Source organism: Salvelinus fontinalis, chromosome 26, assembly GCF_029448725.1.
Source record: "Salvelinus fontinalis isolate EN_2023a chromosome 26, ASM2944872v1, whole genome shotgun sequence".
In the NCBI taxonomy this organism is placed as follows: Eukaryota; Metazoa; Chordata; class Actinopteri; order Salmoniformes; family Salmonidae; genus Salvelinus; species Salvelinus fontinalis.
This window is the reverse complement of record NC_074690.1, coordinates 36,966,552-36,991,446: the sequence shown is the minus strand read 5'-3', so window position 1 is coordinate 36,991,446 and position 24,895 is coordinate 36,966,552. Positions and strand designations below refer to the sequence as shown.

The following is a 24,895-nucleotide window of genomic DNA, read 5'->3' as shown; positions in this document are numbered from 1 at the left end:
TTCCTTGATGTTCAAAAAGCTACATTTTAGTCTCATCTGACCAGAGTACCTTCTTCCATATATTTGGGGAGTCTCCCACATGCCTTTTGGCGAAAACCAAACGTTTTTGCTTATTTTTTTCTTTAACAATGGCTTTTTTCTGGCCACTCTTCCGTAGAGCCCAGCTCTGTGGAGTGTATAGCTTAAAGTGGTCCAATGGACAGATCCTCCAATCTCCGCTGTGGAGCTTTGCAGCTCCTTCAGGGTTATCTTTGGTCTCTTTGTTGCCTCTCTGATTAATGCCCTCCTTGCCTGGTCCGTGAGTTTTGGTGGGCGGCCCTCTCTGGCAGGTTTGTTGAGGTGCCATATTCTATGCAATTTTTAATGATGGATTTAATGGTGATCCGTGGGATGTTCAAAGTTTCAGATATTTTTTTATAACCCAACCCTGATCTGTACTTCTCCACAACTTTGTCCCTGACCTGTTTGGAGAGCTCCTTGGTCTTCATGGTGGCGCTTGCTTGGTGGTGCCCCTTGCTTAGTGGTATTACAGACTCTGGGGCCTTTCAGAACAGCTGTATATATACTGAGATCATGTGACACTTAGATTACACACAGGTGGACTTAACTAATTATGTGACTTCTGAAGGGATTGGTTGCACCAGATCTTATTTAGGGGCTACATAGCAAAGGGGGTGAATACACACATATGCACGCACCACTTTTCCGTTTATTTTATTTTTATTTTTTTTAAGAAGTTATTTTTTTCATTTCACTTCACCAATTTGGACTATTTTGTGTATGTCCATTACATGAAATCCAAATAAAAATCCATTTCAATTACAGGTTGTAATGCAACAAAATAGGAACAACGCCAAGGAGGATGAATACTTTTGCTTGGCACCGTATTTGAATAGAAAAGGTGTGTACAGCAGTAGTTATATAGGATGAGCCTTGACTAAAATACAGTATGTACATAAGAAGTGGGTAAAACAGTATGTAAACATTATTAAAGTGACCAGTGTTCAATGACTACTTATATAGGGCAGCAGTCTCTAAGGTACAGGGTAGATTACCGGGTGGGAGCCAGCTAGTAACAGTGACTAAGTTCAGGGCAGACATATTCTGATTGCGAAGGGAACTAAGCATGATGTTTCTTTCATCTGATGCAGTAAGTTTCCTTGTCCAACCCCTGCGTCTACGTTCCTCAACGTTGCCTGTTTCAGTTGATGATTGTGTTTCAACCTACATATTGAATTGATGATCATTAGCACCTGTTTGGTATAATTGTTAAATAATACACCTAACTATATGCCTACAAAATCCTTGACTTTATGCAAGTGTACCTAGAAGAATTCATGCTTTTTTGAATGCAAAGGGTGGTCAACCAAAATATGGATTTGATTTAGATTTTTCTTCTGTTCACTCACTTGCATTTAGTTAATTCATAAATATAATCTATTAACATGTCTGTTTTTGAAAGCATTCTTTCTTTACAGCATTTTTTCACACCTGCCTGAAACTTTTGCACATTACTGTACAGTCGTGGCCAAAAGTTTTGAGAAGGTCACAAATATTAATTTCCACAAAGTCTGCTGCCTCAGTGTCTTTAGATATTTTTGTTACATGTTACTATGGAATACTGAAGTATAATTACAAGAATTTCATAAGTGGCAAAGGCTTTTATTGACAATTACATGAAGTTGATGCAAAGTGTCAATATTTGCAGTGTTGACCCTTCTTTTTCAAGACCTCTGCAATATGCCCTGGCATGCTGTCAATTAACTTCTGGGCCACATCCTGACTGATGGCAGCCCATTCTTGCATAATCAACGCTTGGAGTTTGTCAGAATTTGTGGGTTTTTGTTTGTCCACCTGCCTCTTGAGGATTGACCACAAGTTCTCAATGGGATTAAGGTCTGGGGAGTTTCCTGGCCATGGCCCCAAAATATCCATGTTTTGTTCTCCGAGCCACTTAGTTATCACTTTTGATTTATGGCAAGGTGCTCCATCATGCTGGAAAAGGCATTGTTCATCACCAAACTGTTCCTGGATGGTTAGGAGAAGTTGTTCTCGGAGGACATGTTGGTACCATTCTTTATTCATGGCTGTGTTCTTATGCAAAATTGTGAGTGAGCCCACTCCCTTGGCTGAGAAGCAACCCCACACATGAATGGTCTCAGGATGCTTTACTGTTGGCATGACACAGGACTGATGGTAGCGCTCGCCTTGTCTTCTCCAGACAATCTTTTTCCGGATGCCCCAAACAATCAGAAAGAGAATTCATCAGAGAAAATTACTTTATCCCAGTCCTCAGCAGTCCAATCCCTGTACCTTTTGCAGAATATCAGTGTGTCCCTGATGTTTCTCCTGGAGAGAAGTGGCTTCTTTGCTGCCCTTCTTCACACCAGGCCATCCTCCAAAAGTCTTCGCCTCACTGTGCGTGCAGATGCACTCACACCTGCCTGCTGCCATTCCTGAGAAAGCTATGTACTGCTGGTGCCCCAATCCCACAGCTGAATCAACTTTAGGAGACGGTCCTGGCGCTTGCTGGACTTTCTTGGGCACCCTGAAACCTTCTTCACAACAATTGAACCGCTCTCCTTGAAGTTCTTGATGATCCGATAAATGGTTGATTTAGGTGCAATCTTACTGGCAGCAATATCCTTGCCTGTGAAGCCCTTTTTGTGCAAAGTAATGATGACGGCACGTGTTTCCTTGCAGGTAACCATGGTTGGCAGAGGAAGAACAATGATTCCAAGCACCACCCTCCTTTTGAAGCTTCCAGTCTGTTATTCGAACTCAATCAGCATGACAGAGTGATCTCCAGCCTTGTCCTCGTCAACACTCACACCTGTGTTAATGAGAGAATCCCTGACATGATGACAGCTGGTCCTTTTGTGGCAGGGCTGAAATGCAGTGGAAATGTTTTTGGGGGATTCGGTTCATTTGCATGGCAAAGAGGGAATTTGCAATTAAATGCAATTCATCTGATCACTCTTCATAACATTCTGGAGTATGTGCAAATTGCCATCATACAAACTGAGGCAGCAGACTTCGTGAAAATTAATATTTGTGTCATTCTCAAAACTTTCGGCCATGACTGTATATGTCAGAGCGGCATTGGACTAAGATACAGTGGCATAGTATAGAGTACAGTATATACATATGAGATGGGTGATGCAATATTTACAAACAATTAAAGTGACTAAGATACCGTAGAATAGTATAGAGTACAGTTTACACATATGAGTAATGCAAGATACGGAGACATTATTAAAGTGGCTAGTGTTTCATTTCCTTAAAGTGGCCAGTGATTCCTAATCTATGTCTACAGGCAGCAGCCTCTGATGTGCTGGAGATGGCTGTTTAACAGTCAGTGGTGTAGTCTAGAACACAATACAGTATATACAGTACATACAGTTGAAGTCGGAAGTTTACATACACTTAGGTTGGAGTCATTAAAACTCCTTTTTCAACCACTCCACAAATGTCTTGTTAACAAACTATAGTTTTGGCAAGTCGTTTAGGACATCTACTTTGTGCATGACACAAGTCATTTTACCAATAGTTGTTTACAGACAGATTATTTCACTTATAATTCACTGTGTCACAATTCTAGTGGGTCAGAAGTTTACATACACTAAGTTGACTGTGCATTTAAACAGCTTGGAAAATTCCAGAAAATGATGTCATGGCTTTAGAGGGTTCTGATAGGCTAATTGACATAATTTGAGTCAATTTGAGGTGTACCTGTGGATGTATTTCAAGGCCTACCTTCAAACTCAGTGCCTCTTTGCTTTACATCATGGGAAAATCAAAAGAAATCAGCCAAGACCTCAAAAGAAATTTGTAGACCTCCACAAGTCTGGTTCATCCTTGGGAGCAATTTCCAAACGCCTGAAGGTACCAAGTTCATCTGTACAAACAATAGTAAGAAGTAAAAACACCATGGGACCACGCAGCCATCATACCGCTCAGGGAGGAAACACGTTCTATCTCCTAGAGATGAACGTACTTTGGTGCGAAAAGTGGAAAACAATCCCAGAACAACAGCAAAGGACTTTGTGAAGATGCTGGACGGAACAGGTACAAAGTATCTATATCCACAGTAAAACGAGTCCTATATCGACATAATCTGAAAGGTCGCTCAGCAAGGAAGAAGCCACTGCTCCAAAACCGCCATAAAAAAGCCAGACTACGGTTTGCAACTGCACATGGAGAAATGTCCTCTGGTCTGATGAAACAAAAATAGAACTGTTTGGCCATAAGGACCATCGTTATGTTTGGAGGAAAAAGGGGGAGGCTTGCAAACCAAAGAACACCATCCCAACCGTGAAGCACGTAGGTGACAGCATCATGTTGTGGGGGTGCTTTGCTGCAGAGGGGCTGGTGCACGTCACAAAATAGATGGCATCATGAGGCAGGAAAATGATGTGGATATGTTGAAGCGACATCAGTCAGGAAGTTAAAGCTTGGTTGCAAATGGATCTTCCAAATGGACAATGACCCCAAGCATACTTCCAAAGTTGTGGCAAAATGGCTTAAGGACAACAAAGTCAAGGTATTGGAGTGTCAATCACAAAGCCCTGATCTCAATCCTATAGAACATTTGTGGGCAGAACTGAAAAAGCTTGTGTGAGTAAGGAGGCCTACAAACCTGACTCAGTTACACCAGCTCTGTCAGGAGGAATGGGCCAAGATTCACCCAACTTATTGTGGGAAACTTGTTGAAGGCTACCCGAAACGTTTGACCTAAGTTAAACAATTTAAAGGCAAAGCTACCAAATACTAATTGAGTGTATGTAAACTTCTGACCCACTGGGAATGTGATAAAATAAATAAAAGCTTAAATAATCATTATTTCTACTATTATTCTGACATTTCACATTCTTAAAATAAAGTGGTGATCCTAACTGACCTAAGACAGGAATTTTTTACTAGGATTAAATGTCAGGAATTGTGAAAAACTGAGTTTAAATGTATTTGGCTAAGGTGTATGTAAACTTTCGACTTCAACTGTATGAAATGGGGGATGCATGTGGAGTGCATGTGGAATAGTGTGGAGTGTGGTTTATACATATAAGATGAGTAATGCTAGATACGGAACATTATTAAAGTGGCTAGTGATCCATTTCTAAAAGTGGCCAGTGATTCCTAGTCTATGTCTGTAGGCAGCCGCCCCTGATGTGCTCGTGATTGCTGTTTAGCAGTCTGATGGCCTTGAGATAAAAGCTGTTTCTCAGTCTCTCGGTTACAGCTTTGATTCACCTGTATTGACCTCGCCTTCTGAATGATAGCAGGGTGAACAGGCAGTGGCTCGGGTGGTTGATGTCCTTGATGATCAATTGCCATACAAGGCGGTGATACAGCCCAACAGGATGCTCTCAATTGTGCATCTGTAAAATTTTGTGAGGGTTTTAGGTGTTGAGCAAAATTTCTTTAGCCTCCTGAGATTGAAGAGGCACTGTTGCGCCTTCTTCATCACACCGTCTGTGTGGGTGGACCATTTCAGTTTGTCAGTGATGTATACGCCAAGGAACTTGAAGCTTTCCACCTTCTCCACTGTGGTCCCATCGATGTGGATAGGGGGTGCTCCCTCTGCTGTTTCCTGAAGTCCACGATCATCTCCTTAGATTTGTTGACATTGAGTGAGGGGTAATATTTCTGGCACCACACTCCCAGAGCCCTCACCTCCTCCCTGTAGGCTGTCTCATCGTTGTTGGTAATCAAGCATACTACTGTTGTGTCGTCTGCAAACTTGATGATTGAGTTGGAGGCGTGCTTGGCCACGCAGTCATGGGTGAACAGGGAGTACAGGAAGGGGCTGAGTACGTACCCTTGTGGATCAGCGAAGAGGGGGTGTTGTTTCCTACCTTCACCACCTGGGGGCGACCCGTCAGGAAGTCCAAGACCCAGTTGCACAGGGCGGGGTTCAGACCCAGGGCCTTAAGTTTGATGATGAGCTTAGAGGGTACTATGGTGTTGAATGCTGAGCTATAGTCAATATTAAGCATTCGTACATAGGTTTTCCTCTTGTCTAGATGGTACAGGGCAATGTGCAGTGTGGTGGTGATTGCATCGTCTGTGGATCTATTGGGGCGGTAAGCAAATTGAGGAAGGTCTAGGGTGGCAGGTATATAAACAAACAAAATACTGCAGAGTTACTTAAGAGCTAGTCGCAATGCTGCCATCTCCGTCGGCGCCATCATGTCTCCATTTGTAGTCTCCAATTGTAGTGGGTCTAGGTCAGGTTTGGGCAATTATGGTCCTCGGGGGCCTGATTGGTGTCACACTTTTCCCCCATCCATAGCAAACACACCTGATTTAAACTAATTGCATTTTTAACTGAAGATCATGATTAGTTGATTATTGGAGTCAGGTTTGTTAGCTGGGACTGGGGCAAAAGTGTGACAACAATCAGGCCCCCGAGGACTGGAGTTGCCCAGGCCTGGTCTAGGGTGTTGGGTAGGGTGGAGGTGATATGATCCTTAACTAGACTCTCAAAGCACTTCATTATGACAGAAGTGAGTGCTACAGAGCAATAGTAATTTAGTGCAGTTACCTTCGCTTTCTTGGGTACAGGAACAATGGTGGATATCTTGAAGAAAGTAGGGACAACAGACTAGGGAGAGATTGAATATGTCCGTAAACACTCCAGCCAGATGGTTTGCACATGTACGGAGAATGAGAGCTTTACAGTCCTCGTGAGCGGCGGTGGCCTGCGTCAGCGGCACTGTATTTTTCTTGAAGGAGGCAAAGAAGGTGTTTAGCTTGTCTGTGAGCAAGGCGTCGGTGTCAGCAACATGGCATGCTTTCCCTTTATAATCTGTGATTGTCTGTTGTCCCTGCCACATACGTCTCGTGTCTGAGTTGTTGAATTTCAACTCCACTTTGTTCCTGTACTGTCGTTTTGCCTGTTGGATTGCCTTATGGAGGGAATAGCTGGACTATATGTACTCATCCATGTTCCCAGTCACCTTGCCGTGGTTAACTGCGGTAGTTCACGCTTTCAGTTTTGTGCGAATGCTGCCATCTATCCATGTTTTTTTGGTTTGGATAAGTTCTAATCGTCACAGTGGGAACAACATCCTCTATCCACTTCCTGATGAACTCAGTCACAGAGTCAGTGTATACGTCAATACTACTCTCAGAGGCAACCGGGAACATATCCCAGTCTGCATGATCAAAACAAACTTTAGGTATAGATTCTGATTGGTCAGACCAATGTTGAACAGTCCTTAACACGGTTACTTCCTGTATACGTTTCTGCTTTTCGGCGGGGAGGAGCAGATTGGAGGCGTGATCTGATTTTCCGAAGGGAGGGAAGGGGAGGGCCTTATAGCCGCCCCGGAAGGGGGAGTAGCAATGGTCAAAAGTGCCCTATGAACAAGTAGCACAGGAGATGTGTTGATAAAATTTCGGTAGCATTTTCCTCAGATTTCCTTTATTAATGACCCCAAATACAATAAATGCAACCTCAGGATATGCGGTTTCCAGTTTGCACAAAGTCCAGTGTAGTTCTTTGAGATCCGTTGCGGTGTCGGCTTGGGGGTGAATATCCATGGCAGTGACTATGACCGAAGATAATTCACTCGGGTGGTAATGCGGACGGCATTTGAGGGTGAGGTATTCCAGATCGGGAGAACAAAAGAACTTCAGTTCCTGTACATTACCACAATCACAACATGAGCAGTTAATCAGGAAACATACAACTCCACATGTATTTTTCCTAGAGAGTTCTTTCTTCCTTTCCGCTCAATGGCAAACAACCAAGCATATCCCATATGCTGCAAAAACACCTCTGTCATTCTAGTAGCCAATGCACTCACTACCTGGTTATATTTTGAGAAAACTGTCACAAAAATACAAAACAAGTTTTGTGAATGTTAAAAAGAGCTTGGGCTGGTATCTAATTTTCTTATCATCAGGATATTAATTCCTTGGACCATGTTGATCATGTTCTGCTTTGCGTAGAAGTTACATTTCAATAGCATCCACTTCATGGGCAATAACAAAGGTGAATGCCATGCCTGCCATTGTCGCGTTTCCTAGAAATAGCAGAAATAGCTGTCGGTGGATATGTACCTCCTCAAGCTTTACTTGTCGACTTCCGTCAGCATCCGTCTACAGACGGCTACTTTCGGCTGACCACTCAAACGCGCCCATAGACATTAAGGTTAACTTTCTCAGGCAGGATGAGAATTACGACATCCTTTGCTAGTTACAACTATTTCACCATGATCCTTAGAAAAAAAATTGGGCCATAGAGAGCAATAGTAATGGCGTCTTTTTGAAGGCACTAAGTCCGCCATGAACAAAGCCTATGGGAAAATTCATGGAGTTTTTGTAGTTTTTTTTTTAATAAACACTGAAAATAAGGTATGTGGTAAACACAGGCTTAGGAGATCTTATATGTTTTGTTTAATCAGATAATCTTAATTAGCTAACATCACTTTCTGTGATTTTTAAAAAACATTTATGTAATTTAGAAAGCATAAAAAGGCTTCATAATTCATAAAGGTCATGTTAACTGAACGACATTATCTCATAGAACAAAACTTAGAAGATCTCATAAGTCTGTGTTAACCTCAGACCTTATTTTCGTTGTTTATTCCAAAACTCTATTCTTTACCCATACATTTTCCCCATAGGAATGCCTGAACGAACCAGACGTAAATCATGTCCTATTTTTAGGACTACAAGCCTGAGTGCTCTATAGAAATAAATAGTAATGACGTTTTTTTGTAGGCACTAACTCTGACCGACATGGTGGAGTTAGTTAATGACTTTTTGGATAAACGCCGAAATTAAGGTGTGTGGTAAACACAGTTTTATGATATCTTATACGTTTTCTTCTATGAGATAATCTTGTGTTAACCTCAGACCTTATTTTCGGAGTTTATTCTAAAAACCTATTCTTTCACCATTCATTTTAACCATATGCCTGAGCGAACCAGGTCACAGATTTCTGGGTTTGAGGACTACACGCAAAGACAGAAACTCTCTGCTCAAGCTTCCAATTCTCATTCATGCCACAAGGTGGTAGACTATACGGAGCGCTTCAAATTAAAATAATTCCGGCTTCATGCGCCATTGGGAGTGTTCCCATAGCGCTGACGTCATCCACGTAGTCCTACCTCTTGGTTTTAATATCTATGGTTTCACAGCGTTGTTTCTGAAACCAGGAAGATGGGTTTGGAATCGTCGAAATGGGCTATAATATTCTTCGTTTGTTGGGTTTACAAAAGTAAGTTTACCCTTTGTTTATAATACTAGCTACATACGTTCAGTTACCTATAATTACCGTTTTAGTTTGGCTTAGCAAGTTATCCTCTTTGTTGGGCGATTGCATTGGCTATTTCCATTGTAACTCGCAGCTAACGTTACTGTAAATGGTATAGTAGCTAGCTTAGAGCCCAAGGCTACATCTAAATTCTAGCCAGTTACAACGATAATGCTGACAGTGAGGTCATATTTTTACCCCATTACACTCTTCGACAAACACAATTAACGTTATGTAGCTAGTTTGTTGAAGTCCCGTATGAGATGCACTTAGCTAGGTTAGCCAGCTGGCTAGTTAACACGATTGTAAAACTGATAGCTACTGTAACTCGTGATCTTAAGTCAAACAGTGAGTGGGTGGCTATACAGGCATTATAGGCTTCAGGATGACTGGATGAAAGCACATTGGATGTTTAGCAATATGGTTAGGTGTTTTGGGAATGGGAATACATGACTACAGAAACTGGCCACTTCAATTGTATTTTTCTTTTGTCTTTCAGATGTGAGCTGTAACTCTGTTGAGCAGAAGATTTATGTGGAGCTGAATAACACTGTACCATGCGTTCGACTGCTCAATGCTACACATCAGATTGGCTGCCAGTGTGAGTGACATAGCATGACACACACTGGATTTCTTTGTAGAAGGAATGTGGGTGTCATTTCCAGTGACTTTTTAAAAGGACATTCTACTCCAAAATGAATTCAAATCTAATGGATGCTTAAACCATCTATCTCTAGCCCCCCCCCCCTCTCAGAAATGAACACAAGTACATATTGGTCCAATTTTTTTTTACGGTTGATTCTTTTACGATAGCATAAAAATAAATAAAAAAAACATTAAATAGGCCTAATACTCCTACCGTGGCACACTTTCAAGATGCTAGAGAGCTCAACATGTGAGACTGTGTGTGTGCGTGTAAGATGGCGCTGCATTGCATAGCAGCTGTTTTACGGGCTCCTGACCAATTCTGCTAAGTTTATATACTGTATCAGTCAACTTTGTACACTCCTACTCATTCCAGATTTTTTATTTTTTTTAACTATTCTACATTGTAGAATAATAGTGAAGACATCAAAACTATGAAATAACACACATGGAATCATGTAGTAACCAAAAACGTGTTAAACAAATCAAAATATATTTTATATGTGAGATTTGTCAAAGTAGCCACCCTTTGCCTTGATGACAGATTTGCACCCTGTAGACCTAAGCAAGCCTTTTTCTGTATCTAAAAGGGGCTACTTTCCTGTAATTCCATTTTTTTCTCTTGTTTTTATTTATTTTTTATTTCACGTTTTATTTAACCAGGTAAGCCAGTTGAGAACAAGTTCTCATTTACAACTGACCTGGCCAAGATAAAGCAAAGCAGTGCAACACAAACAACAACAGAGTTACACATGGAATAAACAAATGTACAGTCAATAACACAATAGGAAAAATCTATATACAGCGTGTGAAAATTGAAGTAAAATTAGCGAGGTAATGCAATAAATAGGCCGTAGTGGCGAAATAATTACAATTTAGCAAATTTACACTGGAGTGATAGATGTGCAGCAGATGAATGTGCAAGTAGAGATACTGGGGTGCAAAGGAGCAAAAATGTAAAAAACTATAACAATATGGTGATGAGGTAGTTGGATGGGCAATTTTAAAGATGGGCTATTGTTAGAGGAATGTATTTCCTATATGTTCAATTAAAACACTGTCTGTTTCTAAGAATTTGTAAGATACTTATTTGCATAAAATGAACAGAGACCAGTCTCATAATTAATCGGTGGCGTTTATTTTCGAGAGCTCTGATCATAGTACAATTTACATCAGGTTATATAATAAAAAATGACGTCATAGGTTTTTAAAATGTCCTTCCTCCTCTCGGATACAATGACAATATAGTTCACAAGCCTTCCCACATTGTCTGCCACCTGTTAAACAATCTACTACTAGCCCAAGGTCTCTCCCCTCCCTGGGTAGAGACAGAATGTCCTGTAAGCAACACAGCATTCCAGCCAGTCTGACGATAGCTCCATTAGTTTCTAACAAGGAACAGAAAGTCCTTGTTCTAATTCTTGACTAAAACTACACACATTATATTCAGTATTATGATTATAATAAGATTCATACATCCACACAGTAACATAGTTGTATTCTGTTTAGTTATAAGTTTAAATGTATACATAATTTAGTCATTATTCATAAAAATCCCATAACAGTTATGTACAGGTGCATTGATCTGTAAGCTGCTCTGATAGCTGATGCCTAAAGTTAGTGAGGGAGATATGAGTCTCCAGCGTCAGTGATTTTTGCAATTCGTTCCACTCATTGGCAGCAAAGAACTGGAAGGAAAGGTGGCCAAAGGAGGAATTGGCTTTGGGGGTGACCAGTGAAATATACCTGCTGGAGGGCGTGCTATGGTGACCAGTGAGCTGAGATAAGGCAGGGATTTACCTAGCAAAGACTTATAGATGACCTGGAGCCAGTGGGTTTGGCGACGAATATGAAGCGAGGGCCAGCCAACGAGATCATACAGGTCGCAGTGGTGGGTAGTATATGGGGCTTTGGTGACAACAGATGGCACTGTGATAGACTGCATCCAATTTGCTGAGTAGAGTGTTGGAGGCTATTTTGTAAATGACATCTCCGAAGTCAAGGATTGGTAGGATAGTCAGTTTTACGTGGGTATGTTTGGCAGCATGAGTGAAGGAGGCTTTCTTGCAAAATAGGAAGCCGATTCTAGATTTAATTTTGGATTGGAGATGCTTAATATGAGTCTGGAAGGAAAGTTTACAGTCTCACCAGACACCTAGGTATTTGTAGTTGTCCACATATTCTAAGTCAGAGCCGTCCAGAGTAGTGATGCTAGGCAGGCGTGCAGGTGAGGGCAGCGATCGGTTGAAGAGCATGCATTTAGTTTTACTTGCATTTAAGAGCAGTTGGGAAGCCACGGAAGGAGAGTTGTATGGCATTGAAACTCGTCTGGAGAAAACGTGTCCAAAGAAGGGCCAGACGTATACAGAATGGTGTCGTCTGTGTAGAGGTGGATCAGAGAATCACCAGCTGCAAGAGCGACATCATTGATGTATACAGAGAAAAGAGTCGGCCCGAGAATTGAACCCTGTGGCACCCCCATAGAGACTGCCAGAGTTCCGGACAACAGGCCCTCCGATTTGACACACTGAACTCTGTCTGAGAAGTATTTGGTGAACCAGGCGAGGCAGTCATTTGAGAAACCAAGGCTATTGAGTCTCCCGATAAGAATGTGGTGATTGACAGAGTCAAAAGCCTTGGTCAGGTCAATGGATACGGCTGCACAGTATTGTCTTTTGTCGATGGCGGTTATGATATCGTTTAGGACATTGAGCATGGCTGAGGTGCACCCATGAACAGCTCGGAAACCAGATTGCATAGCGGCGAAGGTACGGCGGGATTCGAAATTGTCGGTGATCTGTTTGTTAACTTGGCTTTCGAAGACCTTTAGAGAGAGGTTGAACAGGCTAGTAATAGGGGTTGCAACAATTGTGGCTGATAATTTTAGAAAGAGAGGGTCCAGATTGTCTTGCCCAGCTGATTTGTAGGGGTCCAGATTTTGAAGCTCTTTCCGAACATCAGCTATCTGGATTTGGGTGAAGGAGAAATGGGGGAGGCTTGGGCAAGTTGCTGTGGGGATGCAGAGCTGTTGACTGGGGTAGGGGTAGCCAGGTGGAAAGCATGCCCAGCCGTTGAAAAATGCTTATTGAAATTCTCGATTATCGTGGATTTATCGGTGGTGACAGTGTTTCCTATCCTCAGTGCAGTGGGCAGCTGGAAGGAGGTGCTCTTATTCTCCATGGACTTTACAGTGTAACCAAACTTTTTGGAGTTTGTGCTACAGGATGCAAATTTCTGTTTGAAAAGCTAGCTTTTGCTTTCCTAACTGCCTGTGTGTATTGGTTCCTAACTTCCCTGAAAGGTTGCATATCGTGGGGGCTATTCGATGCGAATGCAGTATGCCACAGGATGTTTTTGTGCTGGTGTAACAGTACTCTTCTTGCATTGTGTACAATCAATCATCGACACAAATTCCAACTTGTAGCACCAGTCATGGAGCTTTATTCTGATAGAAACAGCACAAAATTGCACGTCATGCAATGCACGGCTCACCATCCAACTCTGCACTCACGCACGCTGGTTTGGGGCTTGTTCACTGGGCAATGTAGTTACCAAAATAATACAACAATTACAATATAATAATTTGAAAAATGTACCTGATAGAAACAGCACAAAATTGCACGTCATGCAATGCATGGCTCACCATCCAACTCTGCACTCACGCACTGTACAAAATATATAACCCCCCCCCACCAGACACAGTAAGTTGCTAGCTAGTATTAGAGGGAATTCTCTACAACAAATATTCACCAAAAAACGCTGCATCTTATGTGTGATGTTTCGAATAACATTTACAAACAAATTGATATAAATTGCACATTTAAATCATCACTTGGGAGTATAAAAATCACTTTTGACGTACAGTGCTTTGCAACCAACAACTTACCGCTGGTTTGGTGCTTGTTCACTGGGATGATTCTAACTGAAACATCCTCCCCCGTAAGCAAGCTACGCAAACCAGCCAATAAGATGCCATGTTGAGTAGGTGAAGGCAAGACAAAACCAAAAACCCATTGGCTTAACAATAAAGTGGCAAGGGGAATCACCAATATAACCCTGTTACACTGGTCAAGGGCAGTTAGGTCTGGAGTGAACCAAGGGCTACATCTGTTCCTGGTTCAGTTTTTTTTGAATGGGGCATGCTTATTTAAGATGGTGAGGAAAGCACTTTTAAAACCTCTTGAAGCTAGGGGGCAGTATTTTTATGTTTGGAAAAATAATGTTCCCAAAGTAAACTGCCTATTTCTCAGGCCCAGATGCTAGAATATGCATATAATTGGCAGATTAGGATAGAAAACACTCTAAAGTTTCCAAAACTGTCAAAATATTGTCTGTGAGTATAACAGAACTGATTTTGCAGGCAAAAACAAGAGGAAATCCAACCAGGAAGTGCCTCTTATTTTGAAAAATCCCTGTTCCATTGCCTGCCTTTCCTCCATTTGAAGGGATATCAACCAGATACCCTTTCCTATGGCTTCCACTGGGTGTGAACAGTCTTTAGACATAGTTTCAAGCCTTTATTCTGAAAAATGAGAGATTTATCACATCGCGTCAGTGGACTGCCAGATGTCCTTCGATTAGTTCATGCGCGCGACAGTGGTAGCTAGACATTTTCTTTCTCGCTTGTATTGAATAGTTTACCGTTCGGTTGAAATATTATCGATTATTTAGGTTAAAAACAACCCAAGGATTGATTATAAGAAAACGTTTGACATGTTTCTACAAACTTTAGGGATACTATTTGGAATTTTTGTCTGCCCGTCATGACCTGCACGAGCCTGTGGATTACTCAACAAAACGCGCCAACCAAATGGAGGTTTTTGGATATAAAAATTATCTTTATTGAACAAAACGAACATTTATTGTGTAACTGGGAGTCTCGTGAGTGCAGATCATCAAAGGTAAGCAATTCATTTTATTGCTTTTCTGACTTTCGTGACCAAGCTACTTTGCTGCTAGCTGTTTGTAATGTTTTGTCTACTGATCGATGTCCTCACACAAACGCTTGGTTTGCTTTCGCTGTAAAGCTTATTTTCAAAATCTGAAACGCCAGGTGGATTAACAGCAAGCAAGCTGTGTTTTGGTATATTGCACTTTTGATTTCATGAAAATTTAATATTTTTAGTAATTTAATTTGAATTTGGCAATTCAGCGGATGTTGACAAAAATTATCCCGCTAAAGGGATCTGTGCGCCAAGAGGTTTTAAAGAATAACCAGGCATCCTCTACTGACGGAATGAGGTCAATATCTTTCCAGAATACCCAGGCCAGGTTGATTAGAAAGGCCTGCTCGCTGAAGTGTTTTAGGGCGTTTTTGACTGTAATTAGGGGTGGTCGTTTGACCACGGATGCAGGCAATGAGGCAGTGATCGCTGAGATCCTGGTTGAAGACTGCATGGAGCTGAGAGAGAATGTTGCAGTTTTTCAATAACTTTTTTTCTGCAATTCTACACATTTTGCCATGGCTAATTTTGTGTTTTTATGCTCAAACAACAAAATCAACAAGGACCCCAATTTGGGCATGTGGCCTGCGTGCCCGGTCGCGGTAATCCGTCCATGCCAATAGTACTCCTAAATTCATAGTCTATTTTATTGGTTTCATTGTTTTAGCTTTTATTTTGGTGATTTCTAGTTCTTAAAAGTTGAGATTATAAAAATATATATAAGTCAATTATCTTTTCTACAAACTTTCTGACAGGTTTTAAGTTTACACTGAATGCATTTTTCCCTCCTGAAAATGTTTATTTTTATTTTTATGTGGGTGGCGGCAACAATTTAGCAGCAGCGGTATGCCGCTGCTAAATTAATACAGGGGAAACACTGACTGTGGTTTCTAACCAAGCATTACTTTTCGTAATGCTGGAATACAGATCGAAGATTTGCATACTAAGACAAGCGTTTTCTCTATCCTGTGTGTCAGCCTCGATATCAGGTGATACAGGTGTGATCCATGTCTTGGAGTCTGAGGCAGATCTCGAATGGCCTTTGAGCAAAGGACCCAATCCTCCTTATATGGTTCTGTTGGAATCATCCCTCTTCACCAGGTAGGCTACACACACAGCCAAAAACATTTAACACACTCACTCACAGTGAATATTGTTCATCACAGCCGCACAATGATATGATCCATGTCCTAGTAGCCCTGTCACGCTCAAGGATTGTCTTCTCTCTACAGGTCCATCATGATGAAGATGAAGAATGAATCCAATAGGGTAGCTGGGGTTGCAGTGGTGGTCCCAAATACTAGCCCACCAGAGTTCTCGCCACACACGACATGTCCCAATGAGAACACAGGTAGGTGGATCAGACGTTAGGACTCCAGTCCGTCAAAAGGACTAGAGTACCAGTCAAAAGTTTGGACACACCTACTCATTCAAGGGTTTTTCTTTTTTCTCTTTTTTTTACTATTTTCGACATTGTAGAATAATAGTGAAGACATCAAAACTATGAAATAACACATGGAATGATGTAGTAACCAAAAAAGTGTTAAACAAAATACATGTTATATTTGAGTTTCTTCAAAGTAGCCACCCTTTGCCTTGACAGCTTTGCACACTCTTGGCATTCTCTCAACCAGCTTCATGAGGTGGTCACCTGGAATGCATTTCATTTAACAGGTGTGCCTTGTTAAAATTTCATTTGTGGAATTTCTTTCCGTAATGCGTTTGAGCTAATCAATTGTGTTGTGACAAGGTAGGGGTGGTATACAGAAGATAACCCTATTTGGTAAAAGACCAAGTCCATATCATGGCAAGAGCAGCTCAAATATGCAAAGAGAAACGACAGTCCATTACTTTAAGACGTGAAGGTCAGTCAATCCGAAAAATTTGAAGAGCTTTGAACATTTCTTCAATTGCAGTCGCAAAAACCATCAAGCGCTATGATGAAACTGTCTCTCATGAGGACTGCCACAGGAAAGGAAGACTGAGTTACCTCTGCTGCAAAGGATGCGTTCATTAGAGTTACCAGCCTCAGAAATTGCAGCCCAAATAAATGGTTCAGAGGAGACTGCGTGAATCAGGCCTTAATGGTCGAATTGCTGCAAAGAAACCACTACTAAAGGACACCAATAAGAAGAAGAGACTTGCTTGGGCCAAGAAACGTGAGCAATGGACATTAGACTGGTGGAAATCTGTCCTTTGGTCTGACGAGTCCAAATTTGAGATTTTTGGTTCCAACTTCCATGTCTTTGTGAGATGCAGAGTAGGTGAACGGATTATCTCCGCATGTGTAATTCCCACCGTGAAGCATGGAGAAGGAGGTGTGATTGTGTGGGGGTGCTATGCTGGTGACACTGTCAGTGATTTATTTAGAATTCAAGGCACACCTAACCAGCATGGCTACCACATCATTCTTCAGCGATTTCCCATCTGGTTTGTGCATAGTCCCACTATCATTTGTTTTTCAACAGGACAATGACCCAACACACCTCCAGGCTGTGTATGGGCTATTTGACCAAGAAGGAGATTGATGGAGTGCTGCATCAGATGACCTGGCCTCCACACTCAGCCGACCTCAACCCAATTTGAGATGGTTTGGGATGAGTTGGACCGCATAGTGAAGGAAAAGCACCAAAAACAAGTGCTCAGCATATGTGGGAACTCCTTCAAGACTGTTGGAAAAGCATTCCAGGTGAATCTGGTTGAGAGAATGCCAAGAGTGTGCAAAGCTGTCATCAAGGCAAAGGGTGGCTACTTTGAAGAATCAAAAATATATTTGGATTTAACACTTTTTAGGGGGGGATTACATGATTTCATATGTGTTATTTCATCGTTTTGATGTCTTCACTGTTAGTGTGCAATGCAGAAAATAGTCAAAATAAAGACAAACTGTTGAATGAGTAGATGTCAACTTTTGACTGGTACTGTATGTGATCTTTTCTAACTGGGGTGCTTTTTAAACGTCATTTGTTTTACTTGGTTTACTTTTTCCTCAGGTGTATACTCTGACAACTATGGTCCTAATTTGGCACACTGTAACACTACTGTATGGAACCCTCTGGGGAACGGTCTATCCTATGAGGAATTTGACTTCCCTGTCTTCTCCCTGAAAGAAGACAACGAAACAGAGTTCATCAAACAGGTGAGGGATCACTTCAAGCTGTCACAACCCAGTCAGGATTAATATCATGTCACTTAATGACCATTAACTGTCTTTATCCGAAGAACATCCTACAGTATTTCTGTGTATTGAAATTGTACCCTTCATTCTGATACATGTATCCACTCTACTTGCAGTGCTACTTGGACCATAATCGCGCAGTGAACGGCAGTGTCCCGCAGTACCCTTTGTGTGCCATGCAGCTCTTCTCCCACATGCACGCAGTCACCAATACTCCAACCTGCATGAGACGCAACGACATCAACTTTAGCATCAACCCAGGTACACAAACAGCCACTGTCGTTAGCAGAGATACATTATTGTTAGGGCCATGCTTTTTAGGCACTTTGCTTTTACCAGTATTTCCAGTTTTATCCACTAGGTTTGCTGCAGGTAGAAAATCCTAGGAAACATTCTTTAATTGTCTCAATCAATCAAGGAATGTCTGGTTGTGCTTCTGTGTTTGGTGGGGGCGGGGCAGGGCCGGTCCTGTATTTTCTGCTGCCCTAGCCGAGACAGAATCTGACACTCCCCCCTCATAGGCCTATGCTACAAATTAAACACAATTTTTAACACATCTGGTTAGTAGGCTATATAATCTGTTCAATGTCAATAACAGCCTAATATTTTCTATCTGATTACATTGATAAAATCACCAATGCCCTGGACGTTCTGCCACCCTAGGCGAGACAAAAATAATTACATCTTAGATATCCTTATGAAGCACGGCACTTTCAAAAGTTACCTTTGCACCCAGACAGAGGCTCTACTGACACAGAAAACTGTAAGCTTTAACTGCTGGCTACTCGTTTGTTGTATAACCCAACAACAGAAGTGCTTCCCTAAAAGCTGCCTGGGTTTAAACAAACATCTCTTTTCAGAAAGAGAAAAGCTCAATTAATAGGGACAGAATAGTCCTTTTTTTATCTCCTTAAATATTCTAGGCGCAGTTTAGCTTCAGATTGTCATTGAGAGGAATCAATATATCCCCATATGCATCGGAGTCATGTCTTTCGCAGGCATTTTAGAGCTTGTTTCTACCATAAGGCATCACCAAGTTGAAGCATTGTTATAAACTCAGCAAAAAAACGTGTGTAAATCGTGTGTGAGCGGTGTGGTCAGCATGTAAGATGTTTGGTGCAGAATTTCTCATTGAAAAAATGCTTAAATGAGTCGTCTCTTGTTGAATGACAACAGACTTTACTGAAGAATCCCTACTCTTTATCAATCAGACAAAGGGGCGTAGACTTTGGATACCGATTTCTGATTGGGCACACATTTCTTTGTTGTTGAGGCAAACTGCCGACAAAAGCCTTGCCAAAGTCCAAAGCGAACAAAATCGTCACAACATATACACAAACTCTTCCGAACTGTATCGGCTGGGAAGCATGCAGACGTCTTAAGCCATGGAAGGCGTACTCTGCGCATCTTGAATTGTGAGGTGAAGAATCACTGCTCTACAAATAATATTCCTTGCCAAATAATAGGCTTTGTGCAATTTAAGATTCGCTGAGCTACACCTCGCCTGCCTCAGGCGATTTCCCCCCCCCCCCCCCCCCCCCCCTGCCCCCACCACCAAACACACACGTACAACCAGACATTGATTGATTGGAGACGGCTTGTGTCAATTTAATTAATGTGTGTAAATGTGGGAGGCGTATATCTGCAGATCTTAATCGCACAAAGCCTATTTGGGATTGTGGCTAGGTTTGTCAGCCGACTTTCTACCTGCAGCAAACCTAGTAGATAATGCTGGAAATAATGGTAAAAGCAAAGTGCAAAAAATAAAGTATAAAAACCATGGCTCTAATTATTGTGTATATGTGAATAGTTAGTATACACATTCCATCATGTACACTGAGTGATGATTCACCAGGTGAAAGCTTTGATCCCTTTAAATACCAGTTAAATCCACTCCAATCAGTGTCGATGAAGGGGAGGAGACATGTTAACGAAGGATTTTTAAGCCTTGAGACATGGATTGTGAGACATGGAGGGTGAATGGGCAAGACAAAAGATTTAAGTGCTTTTGAACAGGGTGTGTCAAGAACTGCAACACTGCTGGGTTTTTCACAGTTTCCCGTGTGTATCAAGAATGGTCCACCACCCAAAGGACATCCGATCAACTTGACACAACTGTGGGAAACATTGGAGTCAACAGGAGCCAGCATCCCTGTGGAACGCTTTCGACACCTTGTAATCCATGCCCTGAAGAATTGAGGCTCTTCTGAGGGCAAACGGGTATAACTTAATATTAGGAAGGTGTTCCTAATGTATTGTACACTCAGTGTATATCTCACTCACATATCTACCTCTTTCACAGAGATGGTGTGTGACCCTCTGGGTGATTATAATGTTTGGGGTTCCATTCGGCCCTATAACGACACCGTCTTGGGCCACAAGGAGAACGAGAGCGTTGTTATAGCAGCAGCCAGGGTAAGTGACACAAAGACCTGCCTCCCTCTTACACATCTTGTCACATGTTCACAGATGTGTTAATGCTGTGTTCATAACCAAGTGGAAAGGTGGTAATTACCAGTTGTAAATACCAGTTGGATGCTTTGAGCTTGTTGAGAAAACCAATTGGCTAATGGTCAACAAGCTACATAAACAATAAACTAAAAGTACAGCTATTTTGCTTGTAAAAAAATGGTGTTCAAACCCCATGTTAATAGATTGCTTTTTAGAAATATTGTTTTGTTACATTTAACTGCAGAAAATTCTGTTATCGTGGCCATTTCCTTAGTAGGTAACGTCAGAGGTCAGCATGTGGGAGAAGTCGGAGCTCAGGGATGATAGACGAGTTTCCCACTAGTAATTATGAGTTGGAGGTGTGTTCAAGTAGATTCTTCCCAGTCGTCTGTGGTAAATACCACCTTCCCACTTGGTTATGAACGCAGCATAAGCCTTTTGGAATTTATGCAAAACGGTATACAAGACGAGCCACATTCCTGTGTGTGGTATACACATCTTGATTTAAGGAGTTTAAAAACTGCTTTGGTAATTTGGTCAGTACCATTTTCCTTCCTATACAATCCTTACATAGTTTTCTTTCTTGTTTGAAGTTCATGAGCAATTGACTGGACACCTTGCACTCTCCGTTTTTGTAGCTGGACAGCAGGGCATTTTTCTGGGAGGTTTCAACTGGAGCAGAGGGAAGTATCTCCGGGTTTGTCACTCTGCTTGCTGCTGCCCAGGCACTGCGTGAAGCCACTCACAAGGCCCCTCCCACACGGAATATCCTCTTTGCCTTCTTCCAAGGGGTGAGTTCCTTCTGTCTCCCTAAGCAAGTCAGTCTAGTATGTGTCAATTATGGTGCACGAGTCCCATGTGGTCACTATCATATAGCAGTATTGTTTAGTGTTTTACTATATGAGCGAGGATGTTGATCGCTTATTCCTCTCTTTCAGGAAACCTTTGACTACATTGGCAGCTCTCGGATGGTTTACGACATGGAGAACGGCAAGTTTGTGATAGACCTGGACAATGTTCACTCAATACTAGAGATTGGTCAGGTAAGGACATGCGTATACAGTCTCATTGAATACTCAAACACACGCAGGCATATTTTTGTAAAACACATGGGTATACAATCAACCAATACTGAGTGATGGATCTTTTATGTTATTTGTAAGGTGGCCGTGCACAGTGGCACCAACCTCTTTCTCCACTCAGACCCTGTGTCCAGGAGTAACGACACTGTCAATGACGAGGTGAGGGAGCGTTTTCTTTTTCTTTCTTTGTGCCTCTTACCTGGGCCACCTGTCTTTTTTCTATACTCTTTTTTAAAATCCTTTCTCTCAACCCACTTTTCCCAACCTCTTACTCTGTTTCAGGTTAAGAATTTTGTGAAAAATTTACAGTCCTCCACGGCTGGGCTCAGCTTCTTATTGGTTGAGCCTAATGTCTCTCAGCCACTCCCACCCTCCTCCCTCCAGCGTTTCCTGCGAGCTCAGCCAATCCCTGGGATTGTGCTTGCAGACCACGAATCCGCTTTCAACAACAGGTGAGTCAGTGTTTGACTATGGTCTGTCGTTGCTGTTCATTTTGATTACGGCAATATTCATCTTGTCTGATTTCTTCATTAGTAGTGAGGAGGGTTCTGTCCTGTTTGCCCATGCACAGGTACTATGAGAGTTTTTACGACAATGCTGCTAACCTGAACCTGACCTATCCATCTGACTTGAGTCCAGAGGAACAGCTGGAGTTTGTGACTGAAACTGCAAAGGTATTCTTACCAGAGCAATCCCACTGATCCATCCATTGCAGTAGGTACAGTTGCCTTTACATCGTGATCCATTGTTACAATAATGTATTCTCCCTCCCTCCCTCTACTCTTTCAGTCCCTTACTGACGTGGCTACGGTGGTTGCACGTGCTCTCTACAAGCAGGCCGGGGGAGACGATTCCCAAGTCAACACCATCAAGGCAGACCCCAAAATAGTGAGACTCGATGAATGATTACCTGTTCAGCTGTTGTACATGTCATACTGTTATAGTCTGTTATTTTCCATGACTGTCAATATTTCTGTTAACATAAGTCACTTGTTTATTCTCAGCATCTAAAATATTTTCAAATTTCAAGTTTTTGGGACAGTAAGCAGAATTATTTGACCAAACACTCAATCTCTCTCTCAGGTCACCCAGATGCTGTATGGGTTTCTGGTTAGTTCCAACAACAGTTGGTTTCAGGCAGTGATGGCCCCAGAACTAAAGAACATTCTCAGTGAGTTTTAGTTCACACTAGAAAACACCCTTTAACCCTACAGACGCAGTCTGCTTCTACCAATGTCATAAACACACATGCAGCTATGGAGCATGTGTACATGTTTACTAGTCAGACACACTTGCATCCATAAAGAAGGTATTGGGGTACTTGGGTCTTCATTGCTTTGTATTTTTCTGTCTCCTAGAGCCCAGCCCACCAGAGTACTATGTTGGTGTTGTCATGTCTTCCACTCCAACTCGTCTGGTCCAGTACCTCCTGGCCAATTTAACTGGAGCAGCCACCAACCTCACCCAGAGTCAGTGCCAGAAGCCAGATGAGCTGCCGAACGAGAGCAGACAGGTAGGTGTGCCGCTGGATCTGTCTGTGTGCAGATGTATAACGTATCACTGTTTACATCCGGGGGGGAAAAAAAATATATTGTTTATTTGTACACTATGGTGCTGGAATCCCACCACACTCATTCACTGTTTCTCTCGCAGATGTACTCCTATCTCTGGGTTCAGGGCATTGTCCCACCCAACAGCACCCAGAGGGATTCTTTCTGCGTACGTGCATCGGTACGCCTGACCAAAGCAGTGTCCCCTGCCTTCGAGCTGGGAGAGTATGCTTCTAAAGACTATTCCACGTGGACAGAATCACGGTGGAAGTTCATCAAAGCTCGAATTTTCCTAGTAGCGAGCCGGGACTTGGAGGTAAAACTGCAGTCTTCTTACCTTCCATGATCCACGTCTGTTTAATCAATTACAGCTGTGTTGCTTCGGTTCAAGTGATTTCTGTTTGAACCAGTTATCATGTTTAGGTAGGGAAATAGTGTCAAATTCATTGACAAGTACAATCATGTTTTTTCTCCTACAGTATTCACCTCTTTCTTCCTCTTAATTTGTCTCTCATAGATGCTGACCTTAGGCGTGGGAGTGGCTGTGTTGTTCACATCCCTACTGGTGACATACTTCATCAGCACCAAGGCAGATGTCCTCTTCAGCTCCACGAGGGAACCCGCTAGCGCCGCCTATTGATTACCTCCAGGCGTTTTAACCTGTGACCAGCGACCACTACTCTCCCAACCAAACAGGAACAAACAGCATTTTTTTTTTTTTTTTTTCACACGATAGGCAGACAGGCAAAGAAGTTAAGCAGAATAGATTGTTTTATCTGTGTGAGCCTGATGGATTTACACAGATGAGGTTTAACACATAACTGGAATTGACTGGCCCGGATGCATCCGGACTCATCAGGGTCAGATTGCACTGGTCTATGCCAGTGTAAAAGATGTTCATATTAATTTTTTTGTTCAGTCAAATAATGTTTTGTTTACTGTATCAATGAAGTAGGCGTTAAGCTTTGTTTGAATGTGTGTGCTTGCGTGCGTGCGTGCAATGTGTGTTAGTGGGAGGTGAGTGAGTGCTTGCAAGCGTGTGCAAGTGTATATGTTGAGGATGTGGTTGTAGTATGTGCAGTACCTTTCTTTTCTCTGTCTGTAGTATACTGATCTATAATTTCTAGGGAGAATGAAACCTTACGTCTGGCAAATAGACTTTGGATGTGGGTTTAGCTGAATGACCACTACAGCTGTTTTCACACAGGCAGCCCAATTCTTATATTTACATCAGATCTTTTTCAGAGCTGATCTCATTGGTCAAAAGACCAATTAGTGAAGAAAATATCAGAATTGAGTGTCTGAACACATCCTGATATGCATTAAAATGTGTATGTCAAAATGGTATTATTTTATTTTGTTTGCAGTCTATAAAAATCTACTTTGTTATTTTAAATCTATTAATAATTTGCAGGATCATGCCCCCCAGAGGTTTTTATGTATTGATGGAAAAGTCAAATGATACGGGGTGTGTTTGTAAGTGAAGGTGATCTCTGACCAACAGGGGAATAAATGTGATTATTGCCTTGATAACTAAATAAACATGGCTTTTCCAATCCTCTAGTGTTGCTCCTCTACTCTCTCCGGGCATGTGGTGTAGTGCATGGCTTGGTATATGTGTTTTTTTCTTCTTCTGAGTAGTAGTTCTACATAGGGGGCCTACAATAGGCTACTACATCAGCCTTGAGGTTCCACAAGAATAAAAGGGGGGGGGGGGGGGGGGGGGGGGGCGCAGGGTGTTACAGTTATTGCAAAATTCTGGGAACTTTCAATAAATTCCT

General features: G+C 42.0%; 1 protein-coding gene across 1 annotated transcript; it reads left to right on the top strand.

Moving 5' to 3' along the window:
* Window positions 1–9,087: 9,087 nt before the first annotated feature.
* On the top strand, window positions 9,088–24,672 carry ncstn (nicastrin). Its single transcript, XM_055883711.1, has 17 exons — window positions 9,088–9,229; window positions 9,765–9,866; window positions 15,831–15,954; window positions 16,086–16,204; window positions 17,847–17,992; window positions 18,148–18,292; window positions 20,334–20,446; window positions 21,121–21,273; window positions 21,421–21,525; window positions 21,646–21,723; window positions 21,847–22,016; window positions 22,136–22,238; window positions 22,354–22,452; window positions 22,648–22,735; window positions 22,923–23,077; window positions 23,218–23,430; window positions 23,632–24,672. Exons 1-17 carry the CDS (start codon window positions 9,172–9,174, stop codon window positions 23,752–23,754), a joined length of 2,094 nt encoding a protein of 697 aa, XP_055739686.1. The 5' UTR covers window positions 9,088–9,171; the 3' UTR covers window positions 23,755–24,672.
* Window positions 24,673–24,895: the final 223 nt, after the last annotated feature.

Coding starts and splice junctions, on each gene's coding strand:
- ncstn (XM_055883711.1), top strand. CDS start 9,172: ATGGGTTTGGAATCGTCGAAATGGGCTATAATATTCTTCGTTTGTTGG. Junction 21,274..21,420: donor TCTTTGCCTTCTTCCAAGGG/GTGAGTTCCTTC, acceptor CCTCTCTTTCAG/GAAACCTTTGACTACATTGG. Junction 22,453..22,647: donor TCAAGGCAGACCCCAAAATA/GTGAGACTCGAT, acceptor TCTCTCTCTCAG/GTCACCCAGATGCTGTATGG.